The sequence below is a fragment of the Tetranychus urticae genome, chromosome 1, assembly GCF_039701765.1.
Source record: "Tetranychus urticae isolate SD_2017Ah chromosome 1, NJAU_TeUrti_SD_1.0, whole genome shotgun sequence".
In the NCBI taxonomy this organism is placed as follows: domain Eukaryota; kingdom Metazoa; phylum Arthropoda; class Arachnida; order Trombidiformes; family Tetranychidae; genus Tetranychus; species Tetranychus urticae.
Window position 1 is genome coordinate 13244937 of NC_142958.1, and position 26663 is coordinate 13271599.

Sequence of the window (26663 nt, forward strand, 5' to 3'; positions counted from 1 at the left end):
TCTTCACTTGAGTAGTCGGCTATTCAAAGGATCGATTATCACTCGAATTGAAAATGATCGGTTGTCTGAGCATTCGTGTTACAGCTTTAAAAACTCTTTAATGTGAACGACTGGTGCAACTTGCAATCTAATTTTTCTTATGGAAAGGTGCTAATGTTTATGTTTCACAATCACATCTAATATTAATTGTTGAGACAGTTGAGAATAATAGCTGAATTGGATCTGGTAATTTCTCCTTGGAAACATGTTATACTAGTTATCATCTGGGGATGACTATGGAGACGATTATGATGATTATCATGCTGATGATCCACTCTTAACAACGATAGCTAACCAAAGTAGTTGGCATTGGTTTAGTCTGTTTACTTATTCAATGGAATTTATTTAACTGGTTATCTTTAATTTTATTCAGTTTATTTCTCTCTTTTATTTTGAGTTTTCTTCAATCAAGTTTGCTACATTGGTAAACAATTTCAAGGTTGGTAATTTTGAATATTATGAAGTAATTTTCTCATCACCAAACTATTCAATAATCATTTCTTTTTCTTGTCTATCATTTATTTACAGAATCGGTTGGTTGTCAGTTGGTTAACAAAGATGGCCATTTCAAAAGAAACGAAATTGAAACGTTTTCAATTCAATATATTTACATCACTATTCCTTGGTTATGGAAGTTATGGCCTGAACCGAAAAAGTGTTTCACTGGCGATGCCATCAATGATGGGCCAGGGACTGGGAACAAATGAAGCTGGTTAGTTGTGGCAAAGTAATTTACTTATGGTTGATGTATCAAAGAATATGAAACCTTTTGGAGTTAGTCAAAAATGTTATTATTAGAAATACCCAACTACATCACATCAACATCATGTGAACAGCTGAGCCAACAAAAGAAATCAAAACATAAAAGTACAACTCTTTTGTTGATTTCTTCAACCTGTATCATCTTTATTCCTTATTCTTCCCTCTATCAAAAGGTTTAATTGCTAGCAGTCAAAATTTGGCTTATGCAATTAGTAAATTTGCCGGAGGAATTTTATCTGATCGTATCAGTGCTCGTCTTCTTTTCTCTTTCGGATTAATTGCCAGTGGATTGATTACGATAGCCTTCTCATTCAGTGATTCAGTTTCTGTTTTCACCGGTCTTTGGTTTTTGAATGGATTGGCCCAAGGAGCTGGTTGGCCTGCTTGTGCCAAGTTACTTCGTGAGGTAAGTTGTTTTCAATCTTTACCTAGTTACTATCATCGATTCAAATCTGTAATAAGTTTCTATTCTTTTGAGAGCTACCAACTGAACTTTTCCAAAATGATATAATTGATCATTAGCTCTTATCTCTCCTATTTGTCTCTTATCCCTTAAAATCTTTCTAATCTAATCATCCATTCTTTAATTCCAGTGGTATGATCCAGTTTCATTTGGAACGTGGTGGAGTTTACTATCAGCGAGCATTAACATCTCAGGAGGAATTTCACCATTCGTGGCAGCTTTCTTGACTACAACTTATGGTTGGAGAACAAGCATTTTCTTCTCAGGAGCAGTTTCTGTCTTCTTTGGTGTAGTCGCGCTACTTTTCTTGATAAATTCACCAACTGAGATCGGACTGAAGGGTTTTGGCCAATCTCAAAAGCAAGACAAAAAAGGTATATTAGCCTTATTATTTTGTCCAAGACTAGTTGAAGTAAGTTAGACTGCACCTGGAAACTAATCAATCTTTTAACAAATCTTGTCTCTATTTTCGTTGAGTATTTCTTTATACACCTAACAAATGTAAGATGCAAAGTCTATGCGCACGTGAAAGTCGAGAGAAACAACCAAGAATATATAATCACAATATTTAATCATTGCTTTTATAGCGCAATTATCCGAAGTCTTGTTGGAGTTCTTCTGACACACTCTGCCAACATGTTTTATTATTAATAGCCAACTTCAAGTTTTACAGCATTAGATACTGAAAATTGAAAAAGTTTTTCTGCAGATTCAACAAAAGTCTGAAAATCGAAATTACTTTATGTCTTTATCCCTTTACTAACTAACTTTTACTAATGTAAATATTTAATCACAGGCAAATCACAGGGCAAAGAAACTATTAATGACCTTATAAAATCACCGATGCTATGGATTGTAGCAATTGCTTATATGAGTGTGTCTTGTTCCAAGACAAGTTCAACTGATTGGGGACAAGTTTATTTAATGGAAGAGCGAAAACAGTCTCAATATGTTGGTGAGTTCATCATTTTATTGAAATCCGGCATAATATGAAATCCTTATGATCTTTAGACGAATATACTTTATATTAACTATAGCGAGTGGATTCACTAGTAGCATTGAAAGTGGAGGCTTTGTTGGCTCGATTTTTGCTGGCTGGTTAACTGACGTTTACCTCAAATTAAGAAAAGAAAAAAACACCGTTAAAGGGCGAATGCCTGTGGCCATTTTAATGATGATTGGTCTTGCTGTTTGTTTTCATCTTTTATACTTCCAAATAACTCCAGATACAACGAAATTTACAATTGCTTCCATCGGATTCGTTCTCGGAGCTTGTCTTTATGGGCCGATCGCTTTATTCGGCATATTAGCCACCGAATCCGCTCCATTACATCTTTCCGGAACTGCTCATGCTATTGTTGCTCTTTCAGCAAATGGTAAATTAATTTATCCTTTTCCGTTAAATTGAATTTATGATCTTAATTTTATGTTTCAACAATTTTCTACTTTACAGTTGGTGCCATAATCTCGGGATTACCATTCAGTTATGTTGCTGCCTTCTATTCATGGGGATCAATCTTCTTTTTACTTGAAATTGTCACCATTTTCACCGTGTTCATCATGTGTTTCTATGTCAAATTTATTCCAAGCGATAAACGGAAAGCAGAATGATCAAGAAATAACTATAATTTTACACGAATTAGTTTTCTTCATAAATATTATTACTCTATACTTTTATATGTAAATTTTACTATTGTTTAGAGATTTAATCTATTAATATTTGTAGTAAGAATAAATGTTTTGGCATTTATGGAAATATAGATGAATTTAATTATTTACAAATTCCATTAAATTTTGTTAATTTTCATAAGATTGTTTGATGGTCAGTGGATATTGTGAGAGGTCATTTTAGATATTGATGTTGAGTTATGATTCATCTCCACTACTTTGTTGGCTTTGTGGACTTTGTTGACTCTGCTGGCTCCGTTGGCTTTGCTGACTTTGTTGGCTTTGTTGACTCTGTTGACTGTCTTCGTCATCTTGACTATTGTCAGATCGAGCTGGACTTCTTTCAACCTCAGAATCAGAGGCTTCTTCTTTTTTGACAGGCATTGGTGACCCTTCAGACTCGGATGAATCGTCATCTTTTTGTTGCTCAGGTTCTTCTTCTTCAGCATCATTTTGATCATCTCTTTCCTCTTGATCTTGCTCTTGTTCACTATCTTTATCAGCTTCACGTTCAGCTTCACTTTTTTCACTATCACTTTGGTTATCACTTTGGGCATCACTCTGATTTTCGCTATGATTGTCGCTTCTTTCGTTATCACTTTTTTCGTTGTCGCTTCTTTCATTTTCACTTTCCTCTTTGTCTTCTTTTTCATTTTCTTCATCTTCTTCGTCATCCTTCTCTTCTTTTTCTTGTTGATCATTTTCTTCAGAGTCTGAAGCAACGAATTTTTTAAGAGCAAACTTTTTAGCTTTTCCCTTCTTTTCTTTCTTTGGACTTTCATCTGACTTAGCATCTGAATCCTCCTCTTCAGAATCAATAACTTTCGATTTGCGTTGTTTCTTTTTGCTTACTTTGACTTTTTTAGCTTTCTTTTTAGCAATTAATGAATCTGAGTCTGATCCTGACGCTGATCCTGATCCTGAACCTGATGGTGATTCTTCAGAAGAAATTTTAGGACTAGCTTCAGCGTCAGATTCTTGGGCGATAACTAAAGGTTGCTCTCGTTGTTCATCATCAGAGCTTGAGTCAGAATCTGAGACGAATTCTCGAGAAACAACTCGTCCTTTTGATTTTGCTGCGATTTCTACCGCTTTTGGTTGTTTTTTGGAAGATTCAGATGACTTTTTCTTTGAAGATCGTTTATCCTTATGTTTTCGACGTCGTTTCCTTTCTTCTTTTCGGTCAGCTGTTCCAGCATCAGATTCATCACCTGATCCTTTTTCAACCTTAGGTCGCCTCTTTTTCTTGATACGTTTCTTTTCTCCTTCATCACCAGAACCAACTTTAGCCTTCTTACGAGGGCGAACATTTTCATCTCCAGATCCGTCTCCATCTGTAACAAAATCGTCATCAGCACCAGCCTTTCTTGATTTACCTTTTTTAGAGGGTTTTTCGTCTGGTAGATCTTGGAATTGTAATTTGTTTTTGGTTTGCTCAACAAACTGTTGTCTCTTTTGAATCAGTTCCTTTTCTTGTTTTATCTTTTCTTCTTCTGCCCGTTTCTGTTCATCCTCCATCTTTTGACGAAGAGCTTCTCGTTCCAATTCTTGTTTTCTTCTGATTTCTTTTTCTTCTTCGTCCAATCTTCGAGCTCTTGCAACATGGTATTGTGCTTGACTCAATAAATCTTGACAGTGTTTAGCTTCCATCGAAGCAGCATTTAAGTCAAACTTCATCTTATCACCACTAACTGACAGGTATTGGAAATATTTATGAGCTAAACCAAGTTCATGGACAGCTTTAAGAACAACTTGAACATTGCTTTTACTATCTTCAAGAACATGAGTGGCCAGCTTTTGAAGCACTAGGGCAAGATTGTACAGAATTACAGTGTCTTGAGGTGCAACTCGACGGCATTTTAAGAGTACATTTTTACATTCTCGCAATTTACCACATTTAAAATAAGCTCGAGCCAAATACTGAAGAATTTCTGTGTTATCATGTCGATAGAATTTTTTCAAACAATTTTCGTACATTTGAATTGCAGCAACATATTGTTTCTGTTCAACATATATGTGAGCAATATTTACCCACACATCGGGAAATTCAGCTGTTGCTTCTCGCACTTGAGCGAAAACATCTCGAGATTCAGAAATGTATCCTTTGTGGGCAAGAACAGCACCGATTCCGTTAGCTGCATAAATATTGTTGTTGTCCATATGGAGGATTTGTTTATAATGTGATAATGCTCTTTGTTGATGTCTTTTAACTTTCTCTTTATCCTTGTTTGGTTGATGAAGAGTTTGAAGCCAAACATTGGCTAGAGCTAAATGTGAATAAGTGTCTTGAGCTGTTGACTCTTTCTTTAAAATACGCTCGAATTTTTTCTGTCCAGGACCCCACTCTTGTTTAGCAAAATGAAGAATACCGATATGTGACCAAGCTTCAGGGTTATCTTGGTCAACCTGAAGAGCTTCTTTGAACCAATCAGAAGCATCGTAAATCTGGCCACGATCTCTTGCCATACATCCTAAACGAAGGTAACAATCGATATAGTTTGGATGTTCACGCAAAATATCTTTGTAAATTTTTTCTGCTTTATCATAGAAATGCATTGCCTCATACAATCTGGCCAAGTTATAGTTAATCGTGACAGAGATGCAACCATAATAATGTTCATCGTTAGATTCTTCTTGTTTACATCGTTCTAATGCAGCTTCATAATTTTTCATTGCATCTTCCAAATGACCCAAACGAAAATGTAAAGCGGCAATATTATTGTAAATTTCTGATGGTATGTCAACTTGCACTTTTTCTTTGAGAATTTTAATTGCAGTTCCATAAGCTGATAAGGCTCCCTGTAGATCAGACTGTTCCAAAATTTGTGCCAATTCTATCCAGGCTTCAACATCATCGGGACATTGATCAGTGACCTTTTTTAAATAAGTTTTTGCCTGGTCTCGTTTATTTTGATTATTTGATTGGGCATATAGAGAACCTAGAATTTTCATAGTTTCATAGTTATCAGGATGAGCTTTTAAAACTTTTTCAAAACACTGAGAAGCGTTTTCAGTATCTTTACGATGAATGTACATTTGGCCTAAACCAAATTGAGGTAAAACAAACTGGGGAGAGGCGAATTGTGTTGCTTGATAGTAATATTGGAAAGCTTGATCATAATCTCCTTGGATATGGAATGCTCTTGCAAGTTGATAACAGCTTTCAGCTCTCATAGCCTCATTTTCAGTGTTGTGAAAAGCATGAAGGGCAAGATGCTGAACTTTGCTATAGTCTTTTTTGAAGAAAAAATGATTGGCAAGATGATTAAGAACCATGGGGTCAGTAGGATCAATTGTATAAGCTTTGGAAAGCATCTGTACTCCTTTCCTAATAGATTCTGGTGTTTTATCGTTCAATTCTAGCAAAGCAAGTCCTACTAGAGCACCAACACATTGTGGATCCAGTTGCAAGGCTCTTTCAAATGAAAGGCGAGCCTTTTCAGGTTTGCCAAGCTTGTAAAAACAGTGACCAAGTCCTAGCCGAACGTCAGCTGGGCAATTAGGATTACTACGTAAGGCTCTTTTGTACTGAGCTAAGGCTCCGGCATAATTTTTCTTGTTAAATGCAATGCATGCTTTACCTAGCAAAGCTGCCATATTGTTCTGAGCTTGTCCCATAACAAAGTTAAACTGTGCATCAGCTTGATCCATTTTGTCACCTTCGAGAAAACACAGGTATGTTTTACCAAGCAGATGGTTTTGATCATACATAATTATCTTGTCACCGATAGTGAAAAGATGATGAGCCTTGTTGAAAAAATCCTTCTTTTTATCTCGATTCTTTTCTCGGTTTCCAAGCTTGATGTAGTAAGCAGCTAAAGTATCTAAAGCACGCATCATATCCTTTTCATATTCGGGATAATCAAGACAATGCTCTCTTGGTAGATTGGTATTCTTTTGCTCCAAGAATACCAAGATTCTTTCAACACAGACATCCAAAATATGCACGAAATCTTCATGTTTACCTTGCTTGTAGTATTCAACCTGATTAGAAAAAGAGATGACATAAACATGATTAGCGTTTGAAAAAGTGTAAAAATTTTTTTATAACAGTATCAGAGATTATAGATTTAAGATTAGACCACGAAACTTACCGCCAAAGAGATCCAAACATTGAGAATAGGTTGTTCTTGTCGTAAAATTTCAAGCACTTCTGAGCCTTCAGGTAAATTTTCAATGTTTAACTCAATAACTTCATCAATACTATCCCGTAAAGGGATTTCAATTTTATCAGGCATTATGACTGAAATAAATCAATATAAATCTTAAAAGTTGTCATTAACAAAATTGATAACACAAGCTATCAAACAACATGGAAACGGCTTCTAGGAGAAACTAAAACCGAATAACAGCAAGATGCCGATAGGGCGCCAAATTCAAATCTCTTAATACTTAACAGTTAAATCTAATTATGAAGATGAATTAAGATGATTGCGATTAAATCAAATTGGAACAACAACATAATTTTAATAAATTCAAAAAACCAATGAGCTTTATTTTTCCATTGAACATGAGATTATTATAATTTACAATTTCGTAAACATTAAAATTTTTCCAATTGAAAAAATTATCCCAAATCATTATGAAAACAATAAACATTTAATCTGTTCAAGTTCATGATTTTAATTGATCTAGTTCAATGTGGTGAAATTAATTGAAACAGTAAACATATTAAACACGATTGACGTCATTACAACGTGATCATTTTTTAAATGAGCATAAAAATTTGCTGCAATTAAATATGAGTTATCAATACAACATATGTAACTTATATTTAGCTGTTGAATATGTTTACATTAAATAACAAGACCAAGCAATTTAATGGTTATATTTTAAAACATGGATTTACTGATTTCAATTCATAATATTTCGTTATTCGGGATGTAATAATGCAATAGGGTCAGCCAATCATTACTTGATGAATTAGCTTAATCTTAGTTGATCATTGACAATTAAGGTTCATTGTGACCATTGGAGATTGTTTGGTTACAGCTGGACGATCATTTGTTCAACGGAATCCATGTAACATGTTACTGGCTGGGAAGGCGGTTGATTTTAATGGGTTGGTTGGTTCAAGACTAATATTAGATGGTATTAGTTATCAATTAATGAATTTTGTTGTTTAAGTGATAAAATGATACAGTTTTCAATGTGGTTACTGCTTTAACCGTTAGATGGAAGTTGGTTGATTTAACATATGAGCTAAACTCATCGAGCTCCTTGTGTATTTTGCTCAAACATATTCTTGATTTAATAGTTGTTATTGTCTGTTTTGATAAATATTTTTGTCTTAATGTTAATACTGTATTTTTTTTCAACAACCTGTGAGTGTAAATCATCATAGTTGTGTCTCAGTTTTGCCTTCGTCTTCGATCTCTTCCTTCTTTTTCTTAAATTATTTTTTTTCTGGTGGTGCAATGGATGAAAAACAAAAACTGGAACAAGAAAATCGTCGGCTCCAGATTGAAAATGAATCACTCAAATTTAGGATTAAGCATTTAACCGAGGAGAACAAAAAACTGAAGGAAGCCTATGTAACCATCCAAGCTAAAGCTGAACAGGAGGAAGAATTTATTAGTAATACGTTGTTGAAACAAATTGAAGCTCTTAAAAAGGAGAAAGAGATCATTGCTCTCAAATATGAGCAAGAAGAAGAATGTCTAACCAATGATTTAAGCCGAAAGCTGAACCAACTGTTGGCTGAGAAGAAGGAATTTGAAAAGACACATCAACACGAAAATGGTGTTCTAATTGCAAAATTGATGGGAAAAATAGAGAAATTGGAAAGTGAAACTAACCAGAAACAACAAAGCTTAGAGCAATTAAGGAGAGAAAAGGTTGAACTTGAGAATACGTTGGAACAAGAGCAGGAAGCTTTAGTCAATAAATTGTGGAAAAGGATGGATAAATTAGAGGAGGAGAAGAAAAATTTACAAATGAAATTGGAAGTAAAATGAGAATCTCTTTTTTCACAATATCTATTTTGTAAAACTCTTTCTCTTTTTTTGATTTTTTTCCTCAACTACCCTTTTCCGAACCCTTTCACACTCTATCTTTCGCTATCTTTGCTCTTTCCTCTCTTTCTATCTTTCGTTCCTCTCACACCACAGACTTATGAATTCTTGTACTGATTCAACACATGGCTGATGAAAATTTCAATCTAACTTAATATCGTGTCGCGCAATCAGCAGCTATTTACTCTTCAACAACCATTACCAACAAATTTTCTCAGTGTTCATGTGAATGTACTGTTATTTGTCGATTGAGACAAACAAAAAACAAAAACGCTGTATTCATTATGGAAAAAAGTTTTCTTTTCTCTTTTTTTGCAAAAAGACTGAATCGTTAAAATTTACATTAATCTTCACTCTGTTCTTCATCACTATGTTTACTACTATTACTGCTATCTTTATTCTCATCTGTTGATTCATTCGTCGTAGTTGGAGCTTCAGTAATTTGTTTCTTCCATTTCTTGGCTAGCTCCAGTAGTCTCATATGAGGTTTAACACTATCATCGTCTGGGAAAATATAATCCACATATTCCTCCCAACCGCCATCTGATCCATCGTCATTTGTGATCTTTCGTCTCTTTTTAACCTTCTTTGGCATCAATGATTCGACTTGTTGTTTAGTTCTTTCATCACCGTGTTCTCCTTCGAATTCTTGCCATGCTTCGAGAAGCATAAGACGAGCTTCTTTTTCCTCGTTATCGGTTAACGCTTTATTGGCTCTTTCAAAGACGGTTCTTGCTTGAGCAATGTTACTGTCACTTATTGTCTCATCACTTGAAGCTAAAAGCTCGAATTTTGCAAAACTGATCCAAACTTTGACGTGTTTAGTTCTTTCCAATAATCTTTCATATAAATTTCGAGCATTTTCAAATTCTTCTTGGTCAACTTCGAAATCAATGTAAGACTTCCAAATTACTTCTGGCATATCCAATCTATCTTGAGAAATAGCAATCTCGTAGATTTTCCGAGCTCTTTCGTATTCACCGAGTGCAGTTTCCAGTTCAGCAAATCTTAACCATGAGGAACAGTTCTCTGGACAGAATTCGAGTAATTTTTGGTATAATGTTCGACAACGATCAAATTCTCTTAGTTGTAATTCTATTTCAATATATTCGCGGAAAAGTTTATCTTTTGGACATAGACCAATAGATGTCCCCAATATTTTACGAGCTGCTTGAAGATTTTTGCGCCTTATTTCAAACTTAGCAGCCATAACCCAAAATTTGGCAAAGGTAAAAGATTTATGAGGTATTAGACGTAAACAAAATTGATAAACTTCATGAGCTCGTTCCAAATCTTCAGCTGTTAACTCTTCAAAGATAGCATAATAAATCCACAGATAAATGTACCGTCGCCAGAAACGTTTCTCTCGTTTAAGTGGAATGTTGGCCACAGCTCTTTCATATATCCTTCTAATGGCTTCAATATCTCCTTCTCCTTCAACAAGTCGGATATAATCAAACCAAGTATCATAGTTGTGTGAATTTTCTTGCAAGTCTTGTTCATATTTAAATTTGCGTTTATTCATTATAACATCTTCTATTCCTTCTCGGTCACCATATTTTTTCTCGTAGATAGTATATTGTTTGAATAGTTCTTGAGATTCTTCTCGAGGAAGCTTTTCTAAGGCAAATCTGTAGATAGCTTTGACTCTTTCGTGTTCCTTTTGGCGTTCTTCAAACTTAGCAAAAGCTAGAAGCAAAGTTTCATCCATGTTTTCATCACCAAAATATTCCACTGCTTTTTCATAAATTTCACGAGCATTGCTGACAAAACCGTTACGCTCCTCGAACTTTGCAAACCTGATCCAGTTCTTTATCTCGGGATGAACTGTTATGAATCGTGTGTAAATAGTTCGAGCTAAATCTAATTCTTTGTACCTAACTTCAAAATTAATGTAAGTTAACCAGGCTTGTTCTTCCGGTTTCCAAGCCATCCATCTTTCAAAAACTAGTCGGCAACCTGGAACGTTGCCCAACATTTCTTCCATGTAAGTATATTTGTACCAAAATTGGTTACATCTAGGCAATAATCGTACAGCTCGGTCAAAAACATTTCTTGCATGGTTCACTTGGCGATTTTTCATTTCCATTTCAGCATAACGAAGCCACAAGGTAATGCATCGTGGATCCACATCCAAGGCTCTCTCGTAAACAGAGCGAGCTCGCTGGATCTCTTGTTGACTGTGTTCCCATTCAGCATACTTAATCCAATTAGCTATGGAAAGTCGATTCTTTCTTATATTATCTTCGAATGCTTTCCTTTTTCGCAATTGATACTCAGCTAATTCTTCAGGATCAGATATCTTTTGTTTTGGTGGCTAAAGATAGAAGATAAATGTAAAATTTTAATTCAATATAAACAGGACTCTTTCATGAAGCTTTAATTTAAGGTTCAAAGTAACCAATCAAAAGTCAAGCTGAAAATTAAATTATTACGATTCAATAGTTTAATAAACTTACCGGTGGTAATATCTCCAAGTCTCTTTCCTTGGCTTCTCTAATCAACTGTTCAGCAGTGATTTGTATTTCAGCGGGTGTCTTATCCTTCACTTTGGTCTTGGCAGCTTTGCCCTTCAATGTAGAAGCCATTTTGATATATTAACAGTAAAATAAATATATAATAAAATGAGTCTGATGAAAAATTTATCCAAAATAGTAACAACAAATGCTAGTAACAAATAAAAAAGACAGCAGTGATTCAAAATAACCACTAAAATAGAGAAATGTTGTTTTGTTGTTTATTCTAGTACCAATCATTAACGAAAGATGACGCTTTAATCAACGTATGAAAAAATGTATTTTTGGATGGAAATTTGAAATGAAACTTAATTTTTAATTGAAATCTGAAGAAAGGTTAAAGTAATTAAGCCCAACAAAATAAATTTACTTTTAATTACTCTTAATCATCCCATGTTGTTTCTCATTTTTCTGAGAGAAACATAATTTATCCTCATAAAACGATTTTCTGTACTAAAAAGTGAATTGACAAGAAGATGTTTTTTTTCATTTCAAACTTGAAACTTCAAAGTCAATAAGAAAATATGAAAATTAAATTTTCAATAAAATATTAACGCATTAACTGAATTTAATCATTATTCCAATAAACAGAGAAATAATAAAATCAAATAAAAAAGGTAGAAGCAAAAGAGCCCACAACTCAGTGCATTTGTTATGAATGTTGTAAAAGTGAAAACAGTGAATCAACATTTGAAACACAGCTCAAGGGTTAACCAATGATAATCGTCAAAAACATATAAAGACTTAATAATAATAATCAACCAAGTTAATCATACATAAATGGTTACATTGAATGGTAAAAAAACATAAAGACCAGGTTGATGATTTGAATTTGTACAATTACAAACAGTTTGCCGTTTAAGGCAGCAATTCACCCTCATGTCTTTTAAACAGCAAAGATATTAAACTGTCAACTATTTATATTTAACTGTGAGCCATATTAATCTGTATAAAGTGATTATTTACTTCGAAACCAATAGAGTTCAATATCCAAGGTGATTCCAAATGAGCGCGTTCCAAGGCATAAAAAAATGTAAAAAGAGGCCAGAATTGGATATTATAATGATGGTTTATTCTGATGGTGAAGATGATTAAAATCCTTGTAAATAGTATTGAGACCACAATTTGAAGTGCAATACGGCAAAGCGAGGAGAAGACAGATTTCCCCAAATTATCCTTAAGATATTTTTGGTTTCTCTAGCCAATGATTTATCATGTAATTTCATCAAATCCATAATCATTTCTATGCTTGATTCAACATCACCATTTGTCGATAATCAAAAGAAAACCTTGATAGAAGAAAAAGAAAAAAAGAAATAAGAAAATGAAGATAATTCAGAGTTGGGAGTTTTGCGTCTTCTTCACTTTGGTTTACTTGTATTTAGCAAGGTGATTATGGTTGAAGTAAATATTGTAAGCTGTTTTTTAACAGCTTTACCATCCAAAAACAGATTATGGAACAATTATCAACATTTATATGATGATTGAACAAGTTATCAATGATCCAAACGAAACTCCGGTTGCCAATGTTTTTTGATTGACTTTAGACTGAAATCTGATTAAAGTATAACAGCAAATATTTTTCCAGTAAGCTTTTCCCATCCAGTTGAGACCAAAAGTTATTTAAAAACTCAATTATTTTCATTGTCTCTTCCTCAGGGCATATAGCTTTCAATAATACTGCAATATAATATTTAATCAACACATTTATTACTGCATGTATTAATAATAAAGATATTAAAGTGTTCAAGACTGTTTTTTTGTCACATTTACCGATGATAACGTTTTTTATGCTTTACCAACCATTTATATTAAATGCATGCAACTAGAACATAATCAATCTTTGATTATGTTTACATTTCCCATTAACCATGAGAAATGGAAACTTAAATTCATTATTTAATATAAAATAGCCGATAATCAGATGACAATCAAACAGTCGAATGAAAAACAAAAACAAAAACAATGTAATCAATACATCGATGGTAATCACAATCCAATTTCTTGGCTTGTAACTTGTTTTTTCTCAACACTTGATCTTGGATCAAACCTTGATTATTGAATCAACTAACCTCATGTAATATAATAAATCGTTGACATTAAACTGTATCATGGAAAGCAAGTGAATAATGGAATGTCCGAAACTTGGAATAGCCACAGCAGTCAATAGTGATTGTAATGTCCTTAACCTGTTTAAATAAATTAAAATATTGAAAGGTTAGTAATACTTCAACAATTGTCTCATTTGATAATACAATACAAAATAGTGATTGACATTGCCTTGGTTTCGCGAAATCAATCAATCAATGCATATTCATGTAAATGATATTAATCTCAATTGGTTAATCTTTGTTGATTGATTCACAGCTTTTAAATTAATTCAACTTTAAATCTTGTGATAGCAAGAAATTTAATTAAATATTAAACTGCTTCATTTGCAACATCAAGTTTGATATAAATATTTCACTAGTTTAAGAGTAAAGACGGATTATCAAATACCAATCAAGCTAATTTACAAGTTTAATGGTACAATATTAGTTTTTTTTCAATTTTAACTCAGTAATCGTCTTGCGATAATCGGTGTAATGATTAACATAATTAGAATGATGATGTTAATCATGACTTTGATGGTGATGATTATCGTTTAAAGACAAAAAACAACAAAACAAGTCAATCTAGAGTTAAACGTTTACAAGGTTAATCTGTTTCATTTGATAGTTAAATCAAGTCAAAATTGGAATCAAGTTAACCAAGAAATATAATTAACCTGTCAATTCAATTATAAATCAATTGTTGGCTCAAGATCGTTTTCTTGTTTCACTAAACACTTACAATTTGAATATTTTCTCGCCTTGATTGGCCATTAAATTTTCTCTAAATAACTGAATCCTGGTCAATATTGACTTGTGTTTAATGCTATCCAATAAACACTATCTTTTAGGGACAAAACTGACCATTTATTGTTTTCTGAATAATGATATTCTCGATAACTATTTTTGAAATTGAGAATAAAAATGATTTGATTTGATATGGAAATGTTCAGACCTTTTGTGAATCCATCCATTTGTTAGGTTAAATGATAAATGTTTGAGATTGCTTGCTTTACAGTTTGTACCTGACATGATAATGAGTAGTTAATTTATATTAATATGGTGAAACTATTAATAGTAAATAAAAAGAAAAGGTAAATAAAAATAAAAAAAGGTTATAAATACCTGACTTTACCCTTAATGGGTTAGATTTATATTTATTCATACTTACATGAATGCAAGTATTGAACACGCCTTGCAAGGAAATTTATTAGAATTGAGAATGATGATGAGAATGATTAAATTGATTATTAGGATGCTGATGGTGATCATCGTGATAATCAACTTGATTAAGATGAACAATTTAAAAAGTAATAGCAGAGGTAAAGAAAAGGTTCATTCATTGACATTGAAATGCAACAGCAATAAGACATTAGATCAATGATCAGTAAACGATGTTTATCAATCTGATAATTGATGATCAGGTTTTGTGTTGATCATGTAAAAATTAAAGATATCTGAATGATTGAATCAAGCCATCCTTGGTCATTTCCATTCTGGTTAGTCTTTTTTCGTGTGAGATCAATTTAACGATTGTTTCAACTGGATAAAAATTTGACAATAAATTAACTGCAATAATTGGAAATAGCAATTTAAAATGCAATTTTGTGGTGAAAGTTTAAAATCATCGGATCGGGTAAACATGTTCATCAACCATTTCATTAATCAATCCAACGTTACTTTTGCTTTCTTATTTATTGTTTCCAAGACATCAAAATTATTACGCTATAATTCAGATTGTTAATTGTTATCATTTTGATGGAAAACAAATTGTAAGGCGAAGAGGTTAACCAACGTCACCAGGATTTTTGTAATTAGATTTTTGTCTTTGTTTATTTTCTTTCTGATTTTAAATCTGCTTCTTTTTGGGAAAACCATCATCATCGTCATCATCAGTTTACAATTTTGACAGGACAACACACAAAACTCTTCATCACATGATGATAAATCTTTGGATGCTTTCGTGTTTCCCTTTCTTCCCTTCAACTTGCAATGTGAACCGGAAACTTGATACTTTCATTTATCTTTCCATCTGAATGAATAAATCAAACTTAAAGTTCATCGAGACTATTTCACATTGAGCTAGAAAAAAAGAGAAAGAATTCATGTTAAATTTTTTCTTGGAATTGAAATTAATGTGAAATTTTAACTGCCAAAAAAGACAATCAAAATTTCATAATATAATATAATCGCAGCAAAAAAGTAACATTTACTTGCACTATTGTTGTGGCTACTTGTGTAGTTAGATTTATGGTGGCACTGGGAAAATCCTAGTTCCCAACTCAGCTCTTCTCATTCGCCTTTGTTTCAATTGAATTACTTGATTAACTTCAAATTGATAGCAAAAAGGTGGAAGTACTGAGGGAAAATCTGTGCATTTTAGACGTAAAACGTGGGCGGGAGTTGAACAGTTGCGGGAACCGATTGAATTCAGCCTTGAATTATCCAGAGTCCAACAATGGAACCAGAATCCTGGAGATTGTCCCTTTTCCAAACCTTCATTGTCAAGTTTGCCAATTGGTTTGAAAATTTGTAAGATGCTTTATACATTCAGGGCCTGAAATAGCAAGAAAAAAATTATCAAGCAATTATTAAATTCTTTGAGAAAGTTTTAAAATTGTAAGATTGATGCTTTACACACAAGTTTAGAATTTAAATTCTTGAATTCTGTATTTGCATGCAAAAAATGCATACTTATCCAACGTAAAATGCACATGAATTGGAAAGCCATGTGAAAAGCCAAAATATAAGCGTAAAAGCGGAAAAATTGTGAACGTTCTGATTAGATTTGGTTTACTCCACTTTGATCTGGTCTAGTTTAGAGATTCATCAAGAAATTTATCAAGTTTCCGCCTTATTTTGCCAAATTTAACAGGCATAAGTTGACTGACAAGTTGACTTAATGATGATGATAATTATGCAGCAGAAGAAGCAAATATTCAGTGACTATTTACTTGTAATGCTGGCATAATGCTTTATTGTGCTGGATGCCATCAATGTCCTTCCATCTTCATCGCCATTATGGTTTCTTGATTGTTGAACACTTGTTTGAACACCTGTTTCGCAAATAGTATGGTTAAACATAATTTGGAGTTTGAAATTATATTGTTGTAATATCAAAATTGGAGCCAAAAATGTAAGTCTGATGATGTTTACTGTTGGCGATGAACATAACGAGATGTGACCATCATGTGGTAAGTATCAAGAAAGATGTTTGACTGGATCTAATGGCGCCAACCAAGTTATTTACATTAAATATTGATGTGCAACTCTTTTTTTCTCTGCAATTTGAAAGCAATAGATGGAAAGATGGAGATGGGTTTTTCAAGGTGATGAGAATAATGAAGAAAAGGAAAGGTGACGTAAATAGATTAAAAGAAGATGAAGAAAAAAGTTAGTCTTAAACAATTTTTGTTACTTTACTCAAAATGAAAAAAGGTAGTACGATGATTGCTCGTGTAATTGGGAAAAGTGAAAAAAAAGTTTGTTAATGATACTTACTTGAGGTAAGAATTTTGATGATATTTATCAGGAGAAGAGAAAGATGAGAACAGGAACACATGATGCTGCTGATGATTGAAATTATAATTCGTTCAACTCTTCATCTATCCTTGATAAAGTCTCATTAGCTTTTATCCGATTAAAGGTTATAACCCAGGACATAATATTGACCATTATGATTAGGTTCAGACTGTTGATTATTGGAGAGGTAAACACCATTAGAGAGTGAAACATAGAGAGATATCAAGATTAATGAAAAACGGATGGTAATATAACAATTATAAAGAATTGAAAGCTTCACTGATTTACATAATTCAACAGGATTATACCATTAAGCTTTTAAGTTAGCAACTCCAAGGGGTCAATCATTGATTAAAAAAGGGAAAATTATCAGTATTTGTTTAATTATTCAATTTTTTCGTAAGATGGCGATGAGAACAATGGGTTTAAAACAAAGATAAGTTAGTCTTTGGTTTAAAATTTAATACTTTTTATCATGTTTTAGTTTTAATCAAATTCAATTCAGCCAAATTCAACAATTTTTTGATTTCATGTTTAAGTGACGTTTAAATTCCTCTGTGCCCGATAGGTCATTAAATAGTTGTATTTTTCATTTATTCATGTATAAAAACAATCGAGTAAATCTGCTTCTCTACCTCTAAGGAACGGAATGACAAGGGAAAACTTTACCAGAATCAAGCCAAACAATAAGGTAACAAATTGACACTTTGGACGGTTTCTTTTTCTAGAGAAAGTGGTCAATCAAACCGACCCACCGGTTTCAATCAATACTCTTACATTCGATTTTGATTGTTCTAAATTCGTTAAATTCAAAGGTATTTTTCAAAGACAGTAAACTTGAGTGTATCTATTGGATCTACTTCAGGATTCATTAGTTTGGATATTGGTATCTTTAATCTTGTTATCGATTGTAAAATAGTCAATTAGCTTTTGAAAGACCAACCATTATTAATGTTCACTATTTAACTACAAGTTGAATATTATTATTTTTATTTCCAGCTTAATGTATGATATTTAATTTCATTTAATTTCAGACAATTTCATGCCATTGAATTGTGATTTATTGTAATACATTAGTCCAACCTTTAAGTCAAATCATCTTTAATTTTACAAGGAGATATTATTTGTTGACCATCATCTTTGGCTCTTCTTCACCGTTACTGATATCATTGGCTATAAATTTGTTTACCCATATGCTAATGATAAATTCATCATTCTCACCAGGAAACTAATTATACCTTTCATCAAAATCACCGGCAACTGACCAGTTTCTGTTAAGTGAATAGATGGTAAACAAAATCATCAGCCATTATCAAAATGATTAATGGAATCGAGTGATTATACAGAATCATCTTCATTTTTTGCCGTTTACCACAGACTCAGAGAAAAAAAAATTGCAGTAATAACAGCAATTAGAACTCAATGTTTTTCTCTTTATCTGTTTATTTCTTTACCATTTTCAAGTTGGTTTTAATTATAGTGATATGACATTAATTTCAATGTTTGTAGATTTGAAATGTTCATCAAATTGTTTACCAATTGTGTGTGTATATAAAAACGAGGCGAATCTTCAGTTCATTTGTCTATTCTCTATTTCAATGGGATTTATCTAATTACTGAAATTATTCTGACAACATGAAAATGTAATTAGAAAAAATTTGTTAACCTTACAATGTGGCAATATTTACAGATTAATTACAGTAATAGAGTAATAAGGCAACATTGAAATGAAGAGGCCAACATTGCCTACAATTTTCAAACGTTGAAATTGAAGGTTAATAAACGTTAGAAGGTGAATGTTAATTATTGTAAAAATTAAACCTAAATGAGATGATAACAGGTTGAATACCTGCATATTTAGACACAAGCTTACAATCAAATCTGGTAACAAATTGTAATTGATTAACCTGACCAATCCACCAAACATAAGCGTCGGAAAGATGCGAAACAATTGACTAATACAGCAAAAAATTTACTGCACATTAAAGTTAAATGACGGGAAAACTGGCAAAATTTAACATGATAAGTGCACTTAAAAATCCATTATCATTTGAAATTTTAATTACATAACAACTGAGGGATTTTTTGACTGGGTTTTTCACCTAAGCATTAAATTTAATTCATTAGGAATGATTGAACACGTGAAAATTGAGTAAATCTTTTTGTTTTCATTAATTAATTGGCTAATAAACAGAGAGACATCAACAGGTATTGTTAACCAGAAATTTTCAAATCAATAAGACTGATGAAGATACCAGAAGATTCTGGTTAAAAGGAATCAAGAATCAACCTTTAAAGTTGTTTCTCCACCTACACTGTATTTTTGAATACAGATAGTCAATCAAATATAAAAAATGAAGGTTGATTAATGATTTAGTACACTTGAGTAATACAATTTTGATTATCATTACATTGGCGGTATTTATATTTGAAAACATTCAAAGAATGAGGATGAAAATGTTTACCAGAGATTCTTTGCTTCTTTAACCCAAAGTGAAACTAAATCATTTCAAGGATTTCTATTAATAAATATGTATATTATTGTTATTGCCTAGAAGGGATTCTTACTCAATAAGGATTGTTAATTGTCCTGCGATAATTTAATGTGACATGATGATATGACTATCAAATTAAGTATGAATACATGAATGATTAACTGATGCGTTAAGAGAAAGGCTGAACAATATTTTTGTTTCATATTATCGATCAAAATGATGATTAAACTGGATTTTCTTAGTTTTTTTTTCTTTGCTCATTCCTCTGGACTTATCTTTCACCATTATCATCATCATAATCAGTTAATCAATCAGATCTTTTTAAAGTCAGATGATCGAAAGTAAGCTCACAGATTATTTTCGATATTAATGGGGGAATCAGTGAAAAAGGCAAGAATCAAGAAATGAGGATAATTTAGTTAATCTAGTGACACTTTTGGGTTTCGCTTACCTTCTGTGGCTGGCTTCAATCAATCAACATCAATCATGGCGATCACTAAATTCAATTAACATGTAGCTTGATAGCTTAAAATAACCAGCAAATCAAAATGTTTAGACCATTTGGATTAGGTAAACAATGAGACAAAGTGTAACCTTTTGTTACCTTGTTTCAGTTAAAATCAATGATAGTTTAACCTATGACTGGCAAAGAAACGGAAAATTGTGAGAAAAGAAAAATTGAATTTCTTTGTTTTTAACTTTTCATTAATTAATGTTCAGTTATGTTTCAACCTCTGACTGGTAAAAACCAAAAAGTCTGTTGAAACCTTTTGTAATGTTAACCGTTTGAATTGATAATCTTTTGTTTTACTTAAGTAACCTTTATATCACAAACTTTAGTGATCATAATGGATAAGTCCATTGAAAATAAAGAAAAATTTTTTGCCTCTTTGGATTTGTATCCAAAAAATATAAAAAAATACAAAAAAACACTTCATGATGCCGATGAGAAAGACAATTGCTTGGTGATTTTGGAAAGGTTACCATTGATTATACCAATGTCTCGTGCAGATTCAATAGACGAGGATAAGTCTTATGAGGAACATGAGTTGAATGTTCAGATCGAGTTTGAAGAAAATGAGTTTGAAAATGGTGGCCAAAATGATGACCGAAATGACCAGGATAAGTCCAGAAATTATAAAGACAAAGTCATTTATTTCATCAAAGATTTAACCACTGGACTAAACGTCTCAAAAAATGAAGAAAAGGCCATTTATAAAAAATATATGACAGGATCTGGCCACAACTATAGTTGTGTTTTACACTCAAATTGTGTTTGCAAAAATAAACTGAAAATCGATTCTGTAGAAAATCATCTTTCCCCAAATTTTTTTAAAATCAATTGTCCCATTACTAATTGTAATTCATCCTTTGGTGTTGTTACCAATTTTAAAAATCATCTTAGAAAAGTTCATGACAATTGTTGAGACTTATCCATAAGAAAAAATGATAAAATCATTTACTTCATTATTGTTTGAATAAATAAAAAAATTCATAGTTTCTTCGACTGTTGACCACTTTATTTGGATACCTTCGGATTAGCCTCATTTGTGATTAAAACTGTGAACTTCAAAAGTAAGAATGTTTTCAACATTTACATCAATCTTAATGAATATCTCGAGATCCAACTTGTGATCAGTAGAAATTAAAGTTTATCAGTTTTTCATATCTCAAAAAGTCTAATCCCACTCTGATCTACCAGATCCTTTTCATCATTTGATTGAATTTCTTAAAATGTGCCAATCTTTGGAAAGTGGAGAATATATTTTTCCAGTTGTCTTTGTTTTATTGATAGATTCAGTCTTCCATTTGATTTCTGTTTTTAATTGTTACTATTTAAAGTTTATTTTACCTGTTTGACTGCAAACAGCTTTTGTCTTTTTACCTGAAATCTCCCGAATTTAACTGGTAACCCGTGAAAACCATAATGTCTACCGGATTTTTATATTGTTGATGGCTATTGTCTCTTTGTTTCATGTGAATCTTTTTCGCTTGATCAGACACAGGAATAGATCCAAATCTCACAGATCTTTGAGCTGTTGACTTTTTTCTGGTAAGTCTTTTATTCAACCTATGACCAGAAAAAATAGTCAAGTATTTAACCCGTTTCATGGTCTTATCATTAAGCCTTAATCCTTAGTCTTATAAAGTCATTATCCTTAAGCACTTCTTGTCGATGCAATTGTTTGGACTTCCATTACTCATTAATCCTTAACCATTAAAATCACTTAAAACACAATTTATAAGGTTAATCACATTGGTTCATTGTATCAATCACTGATTTATTGGGTTAAACTGTGTACTCGTGTATATTTAATCGCAAACTGTTGAACCTTTTACAGTATATATTATAACATTTGTTGATTATCTGATGATAGGTTTATTAATAACTCATTTCTCAGTATTTTTATTATTAGACAGAATTATCAATCAAAATTTGCTTTCCTCTCTTATTCAATTTTCAAGTTCAATGTTCATAGCAGATTGATTTAAATCAGCAATCAATCTTAATTTAGAAGACCAGAATCCAATCTAATAAAAATAATCGTCTAATTCATTGTAAATTCACCGTCAATTACCAATTAGAAAGATAATTGTTAACTAAAGCCAGTTAACTGTAATGTCAATTTCATTGATTATTGTTAACACAAGTTCAAAGGATTGAAACCATGAAAGATTTCAAATGAATTCAGTTGAAGTAAAATTAATCAAACACTAATAAAAAGCAAACCAATAAAATGAAGAGTTTTATCAAAGCATGAAACCAAAAATGAAATTGAAAAATGACTTTCATTTGCGATATTCATTATCATGTCATGATGATAACAGAGTTACAAAGTTGAGCTTTTAATTTTCATGGCAAAAAAAAGAGACAAATTAAAATTAATTTCCAGAAGTAATATAAGAAGCAATTAGGAAGTAAAAACAAATCTCAAAGGTAAAAGGATAAAATTTTGTTCCAATTTAAATGTTATGTTATGTTTTACCATTCAATTAATCAAGTGAAAAAAGAAAGTTATTAATTCTCTGATATAACGATTACCCGAATAAATTGTAATCAAAATTATCATCAACATGTTATGTAATAATACAAATGAAAACAGATTGGTAAACAATTTACCGGTTAATTTTGACCAATACCTGCAAGATTGACGTTTTAAAGTGTATTTGCAAATGTAAAAAACCCAAAAGTATTACAAGCCCAATTAGTGTAAATTATTACCATGTTGACTCGTTTTATACCTTTTTTTGTTGTTGCTGTTGATTCGTAATGCGAAAAAGTGTTTATAGTAAATATTATTTTGGTATAGAAAGAGTTAATATCACAATAATTAATCTAAAAAAGGGTTTACGTAGTTTTTTACTCACCAAGATTGAAGACAACAAGAAGCAAGGTAAAAGCATGAACATCATTATGACGCATAACCAGCCCATTGAAAAATAACATGGATTTTTGAGTTACAAAACATTGTGGGTGAAAAGCTGGTTCAGGGTTATGTTTACATCGGCAAACAGATTTAGGAATGATAAAGCTCAAAGTTATTCACAATTATTACCATCAAAAAGCGTCAATCAACAGAAAAAAACAGGAAAATCTAAACAATAATTCACTCAGAATTGGTCTTCTTGATCAATTTAATTTCTTGTCTCTTCAATGTCTATTCATCATGTTAAATATCTTTCTTTTTTCGTTTTATTTAATCGAGAAATCGAAAGCTCTGAGAAAAGCGAGAAATAAAAAAAAGGTTCATACAAAAACTTACATTTTAGCTCCTCCTTAATACCAGCACCAGAAAACGGTTTGGGTTTAAAAAGGGTAAAATCTTAACTGAAGGATTCAATAGACAATCAAACATGAGAAATATCATCATAGTTGAAAGTAAACAATAATCAGTAACAAAATCTTTTCTCTTTACGCCATCTTTGCCAAAGGAAACAGAAGTCTTATCTTTCTTTGGCGCTCTTTCCTTCTACAGTCAGAAGACACAAGAAATTAACCAATTTTTCTTGAAATCTTTATTTCTTTTCGTTAATTTGTCCCATTTTAATTGCTATTTTGGTCACCTTTTTCCTGGTAAACTCTCTGTTAAATTGTGAAATTTAAATTGTTTATTCCTATTGTGATTGTTACATTTTATGCTGTTCACATAGTTTTTGAGTGACTTGTTAAATTGGGTCTTTCCCTACAACATACATCTTCTCGTTTACACTGACAACACCAGATTAACATTGGAAACGTTTACATAGTGGTGTTGCTGTTTGAATTTGTGCTTCGTAAATTGAAATATACATGTCTTGGTGATAATTCAATTTCTCAACTCAAAGTCAAGTTTAATTCTACTTTTAGCTTGAAAAGCGAGTAAAAGAGAGAAAAAGAGAAACAGTGAGCAAGAGAGCGAATGATATTTGGGAACTTGTTTAACAGGAACCATCATCATTATCAGAAACAACTTGATTCAGTCTCATTTTATCTCCTCTTGATTTGGAAAAACTTTTCTTACTTGTTACTTCTAATCTAACCTCGTCGAAGTTGATCAACAGTAAACTTGATCCCGTTCATTTGAGAGTTCAAGTTCATCTCTTTCTTTGTCAGTCTGATCATCACCAGCTTCTTCTTTTTTTTCAAGTTATGTGAACTTTTCTTCCTTTTTCTTCTTCTTCTTCCTTATGATTTTAACTCTATCCAAGGGAATCCAAACCATAACAACAAATAATCAACAGTAACTTGAATTACTACTTCCGTCTTTTAATTTGACTTTTTGAGGTCCATCGATTAACCATCAGCTACAAATTTAGTTGATTACCATTTTCACTTCATTTAACCTTGGACTTTGCTTGGCATCAAGTCAATCATCAACTTGTTGATTCATCTTACACTTTAAAAATTGTATCTTCACCAAAAACATCATGAGATTCATTGGAGCCATTGTGATTTTATCGCTTTTAATTAACTTTTCCCTCTCATTAAGTATTCGTAAACATGTCAACAAATACAATTCAATTCCTTCAGATGAAATTGATCTCTGGTTATCAGATCACTTGTCGGAAACACCAAAAATTAACGAACCTCCTTCATCATTTGTAAAACAAGATGACGATGAAAAAACAATCAACAATAAAAGTGATGGTGATAGTGATGGTGAAAGTAAAGACTTTAGTAAATCATCATCATCAAATGCTCCTCGCCCAGTGATTACTTTGAAAAATTCAACTGAAGCAATTCCATTCACTCGAGTTGATAGCTCTGTAAAAATTGAAGGCTTCAACGAGGCAAATGGTTCCTCTGATAAAGTCGAAGAAGGTGTTGGTCCAGCAGTTGTCTTCGATTATGACTCTGAATATGCTGAAAGTGAAACAGGTTACTCACCATCATCCCAATCCTCATCCTCATCAGTTGGACCTGAAGATAACAGCTACGAAAATGGTGACCTTAAAATTGAAATAAGTGACCTTAAACCAGTTTATATTAAGCCACCAAGTGGCTTCAAGCCCGTTCTATATCCAAATCGTGAAATGGACGGAGTTCATCCAATTGCATCTGCATTTGACGATTATTCCGGAGCTTCATCATCTAATCAACCTAAAGTAACTTTACTACCACCTAAAGAACCTTACCCTTACCCTTATCCTTTCGGTCTTACCTCATGGTCTCTTGGAGGAATCCGTGGTATCCAGCGAGGAGGTTTCTGGGAGTCAATGGGATCAGATGCTGCCTTGGGTCTTCCAGTTCGTCCATTCAAAGGTAATCCTGTTTCGGTTTTAGAATGGATTAACCTTGATGGTTCATCCAAAGACAACAATAACTATAAACCACCTCTTCCTCCTCCATCAGTTTCCTCACCTGATTCAACATCCTCATTACAATCAGATTCAACACCGGATACCGATTTGTCAAATAGAGTTCCTCTTGCATCTTGGATGTTCGGTGGTGTTCGCCAACTTTCACCCTTCTGGCAAATGCGTCCAATGGTAATTGAAAAAGTTGAATATGTTCCATTCCAACCATCATCCTCACAATCGGCTCGTCCATCAAAATTATCCTCGGTTAATTCCTATTGGATTATATCTGATAATGAAGCAAACCCTGTTGAATGAACCACTCTAATCTATTCATCTTCTAAATACATATTCTATGTAATAATTGCTATAAACTATATAAGTCATTTCATTGGCTGAACACTCATACTTTGATCACCATGTTCATCATCATACCCATCGTCCTAATCATCTTCAAAAAGATATACTAGATGATAAACTTCGTTGCCATTATTTTGTTTGTTTTTCTCTTCAGAGGATTTCCCACCTCTCTTGAATTACATCCACCCCTATTTATTCGTTTACTTTCAAATTTAATCGTTAACCCTTTTCATTTTTCCTGAACCTTGCTCTTTAATATAAATTAACTTTGTGATGTTTTCTCATCGAATTTGTATCCTTCATTGACCATCATCACCTTCAAGGAAATTGAAATAAATTTATGATTCTTCGTTGTGAAAATATAAATAAATAAAAACACGAAACAAATAAAACAATATAATAAATTGTTGATATTTCTTTAACTGTCAATCTGCTTTCTATTAATATTAATATGTTTGTCAATCTACATCTTAACGAACCGTTGCAAATGAATAGGGAAAATAATGCATAGGAAGCAATTTGCGATTAAAAAAACTCTTAATAGAGTTGAAAATGAAAGATTAGGTTTTGTTTCAATTGAGTAACTAAATGCTTCTAAATTGAAGCTGATGAATAAGTTTTCTCAAGAATTTATTCTTAGATCTGAGTATCACATTCAAAGAGGATTCAATAGGAATATCTTCAGTCTTGGAAGTCAATATCTTCAGTTGATATAAATCAGCCTTGAAAAAATTTCATTCAACTCATAATTTGCCACTAATTTAAGCATTAATGATAAGAATAAGGATCTAAAAACTAAAAAAATGAGCTTGTAGAAAAGCTATTAATATTCGTGCGACGGTTAATTTAGATCTTTTTCATTCGTTTTGTAAATTTGGTGGATTTTGCAGCAAAATGCATAAGAAATGAGTCTTAATTATAAGTGTAAAAAGGGCTGAAAATTAATAAATATGGTA

At 32.3% G+C, this 26663-nt stretch overlaps 5 protein-coding genes and 2 long non-coding RNA genes across 17 annotated transcripts; 4 read left to right on the forward strand and 3 right to left on the reverse strand.

The window, feature by feature from the left end:
- The first annotated feature begins 321 nt into the window (after positions 1-321).
- On the forward strand, positions 322-3020 carry LOC107361114 (glucose-6-phosphate exchanger SLC37A4). Its single transcript, XM_015927862.3, has 7 exons — positions 322-478; positions 568-751; positions 975-1207; positions 1395-1638; positions 2061-2219; positions 2302-2640; positions 2718-3020. The coding sequence occupies exons 2-7, from the start codon at positions 598-600 to the stop codon at positions 2873-2875; spliced, it is 1287 nt and encodes a 428-aa protein (XP_015783348.2). The 5' UTR covers positions 322-478; positions 568-597; the 3' UTR covers positions 2876-3020.
- Ctr9 (RNA polymerase-associated protein Ctr9) lies at positions 3011-7265 on the reverse strand. Its single transcript, XM_089266240.1, has 2 exons — positions 7027-7265; positions 3011-6916 (listed from the first exon to the last, which is right to left on the reverse strand). Exons 1-2 carry the CDS (start codon positions 7168-7170, stop codon positions 3131-3133), a joined length of 3930 nt encoding a protein of 1309 aa, XP_089122366.1. The 5' UTR covers positions 7171-7265; the 3' UTR covers positions 3011-3130.
- Positions 7266-8165: 900 nt separating this feature from the next.
- Positions 8166-9299, forward strand: LOC107361115 (uncharacterized). The gene has a single exon (XM_015927863.3). It carries the CDS (start codon positions 8350-8352, stop codon positions 8887-8889), a length of 540 nt encoding a protein of 179 aa, XP_015783349.1. The 5' UTR covers positions 8166-8349; the 3' UTR covers positions 8890-9299.
- crn (pre-mRNA splicing factor crn) lies at positions 9225-11640 on the reverse strand. The gene is made up of 2 exons (XM_025160619.2): positions 11406-11640; positions 9225-11263 (listed from the first exon to the last, which is right to left on the reverse strand). Exons 1-2 carry the CDS (start codon positions 11532-11534, stop codon positions 9290-9292), a joined length of 2103 nt encoding a protein of 700 aa, XP_025016387.2. The 5' UTR covers positions 11535-11640; the 3' UTR covers positions 9225-9289.
- A 372-nt stretch (positions 11641-12012) lies between these two features.
- On the reverse strand, positions 12013-17512 carry LOC107361044 (uncharacterized). Of its 11 annotated transcripts, none has more exons than XR_016197921.1 (8): positions 17054-17512; positions 16194-16833; positions 15766-16109; positions 14678-15634; positions 14508-14577; positions 13535-13651; positions 12838-13142; positions 12013-12751 (listed from the first exon to the last, which is right to left on the reverse strand). It is a non-coding gene; the product is annotated as an uncharacterized LOC107361044 (long non-coding RNA). The 11 variants fall into 11 exon arrangements; XR_016197924.1 differs by having other exon boundaries at positions 12828-13142; XR_016197929.1 differs by having other exon boundaries at positions 14508-14620; positions 14724-15634; positions 16190-16833.
- Positions 17513-17626: 114 nt separating this feature from the next.
- Positions 17627-18871, forward strand: LOC149094611 (uncharacterized). Its single transcript, XR_016197932.1, has 2 exons — positions 17627-17765; positions 18109-18871. It is a non-coding gene; the product is annotated as an uncharacterized LOC149094611 (long non-coding RNA).
- A 4548-nt stretch (positions 18872-23419) lies between these two features.
- Positions 23420-26129, forward strand: LOC107361039 (uncharacterized). Its single transcript, XM_015927754.3, has one exon. The coding sequence runs from the start codon at positions 24478-24480 to the stop codon at positions 25663-25665; it is 1188 nt and encodes a 395-aa protein (XP_015783240.1). The 5' UTR covers positions 23420-24477; the 3' UTR covers positions 25666-26129.
- Positions 26130-26663: the final 534 nt, after the last annotated feature.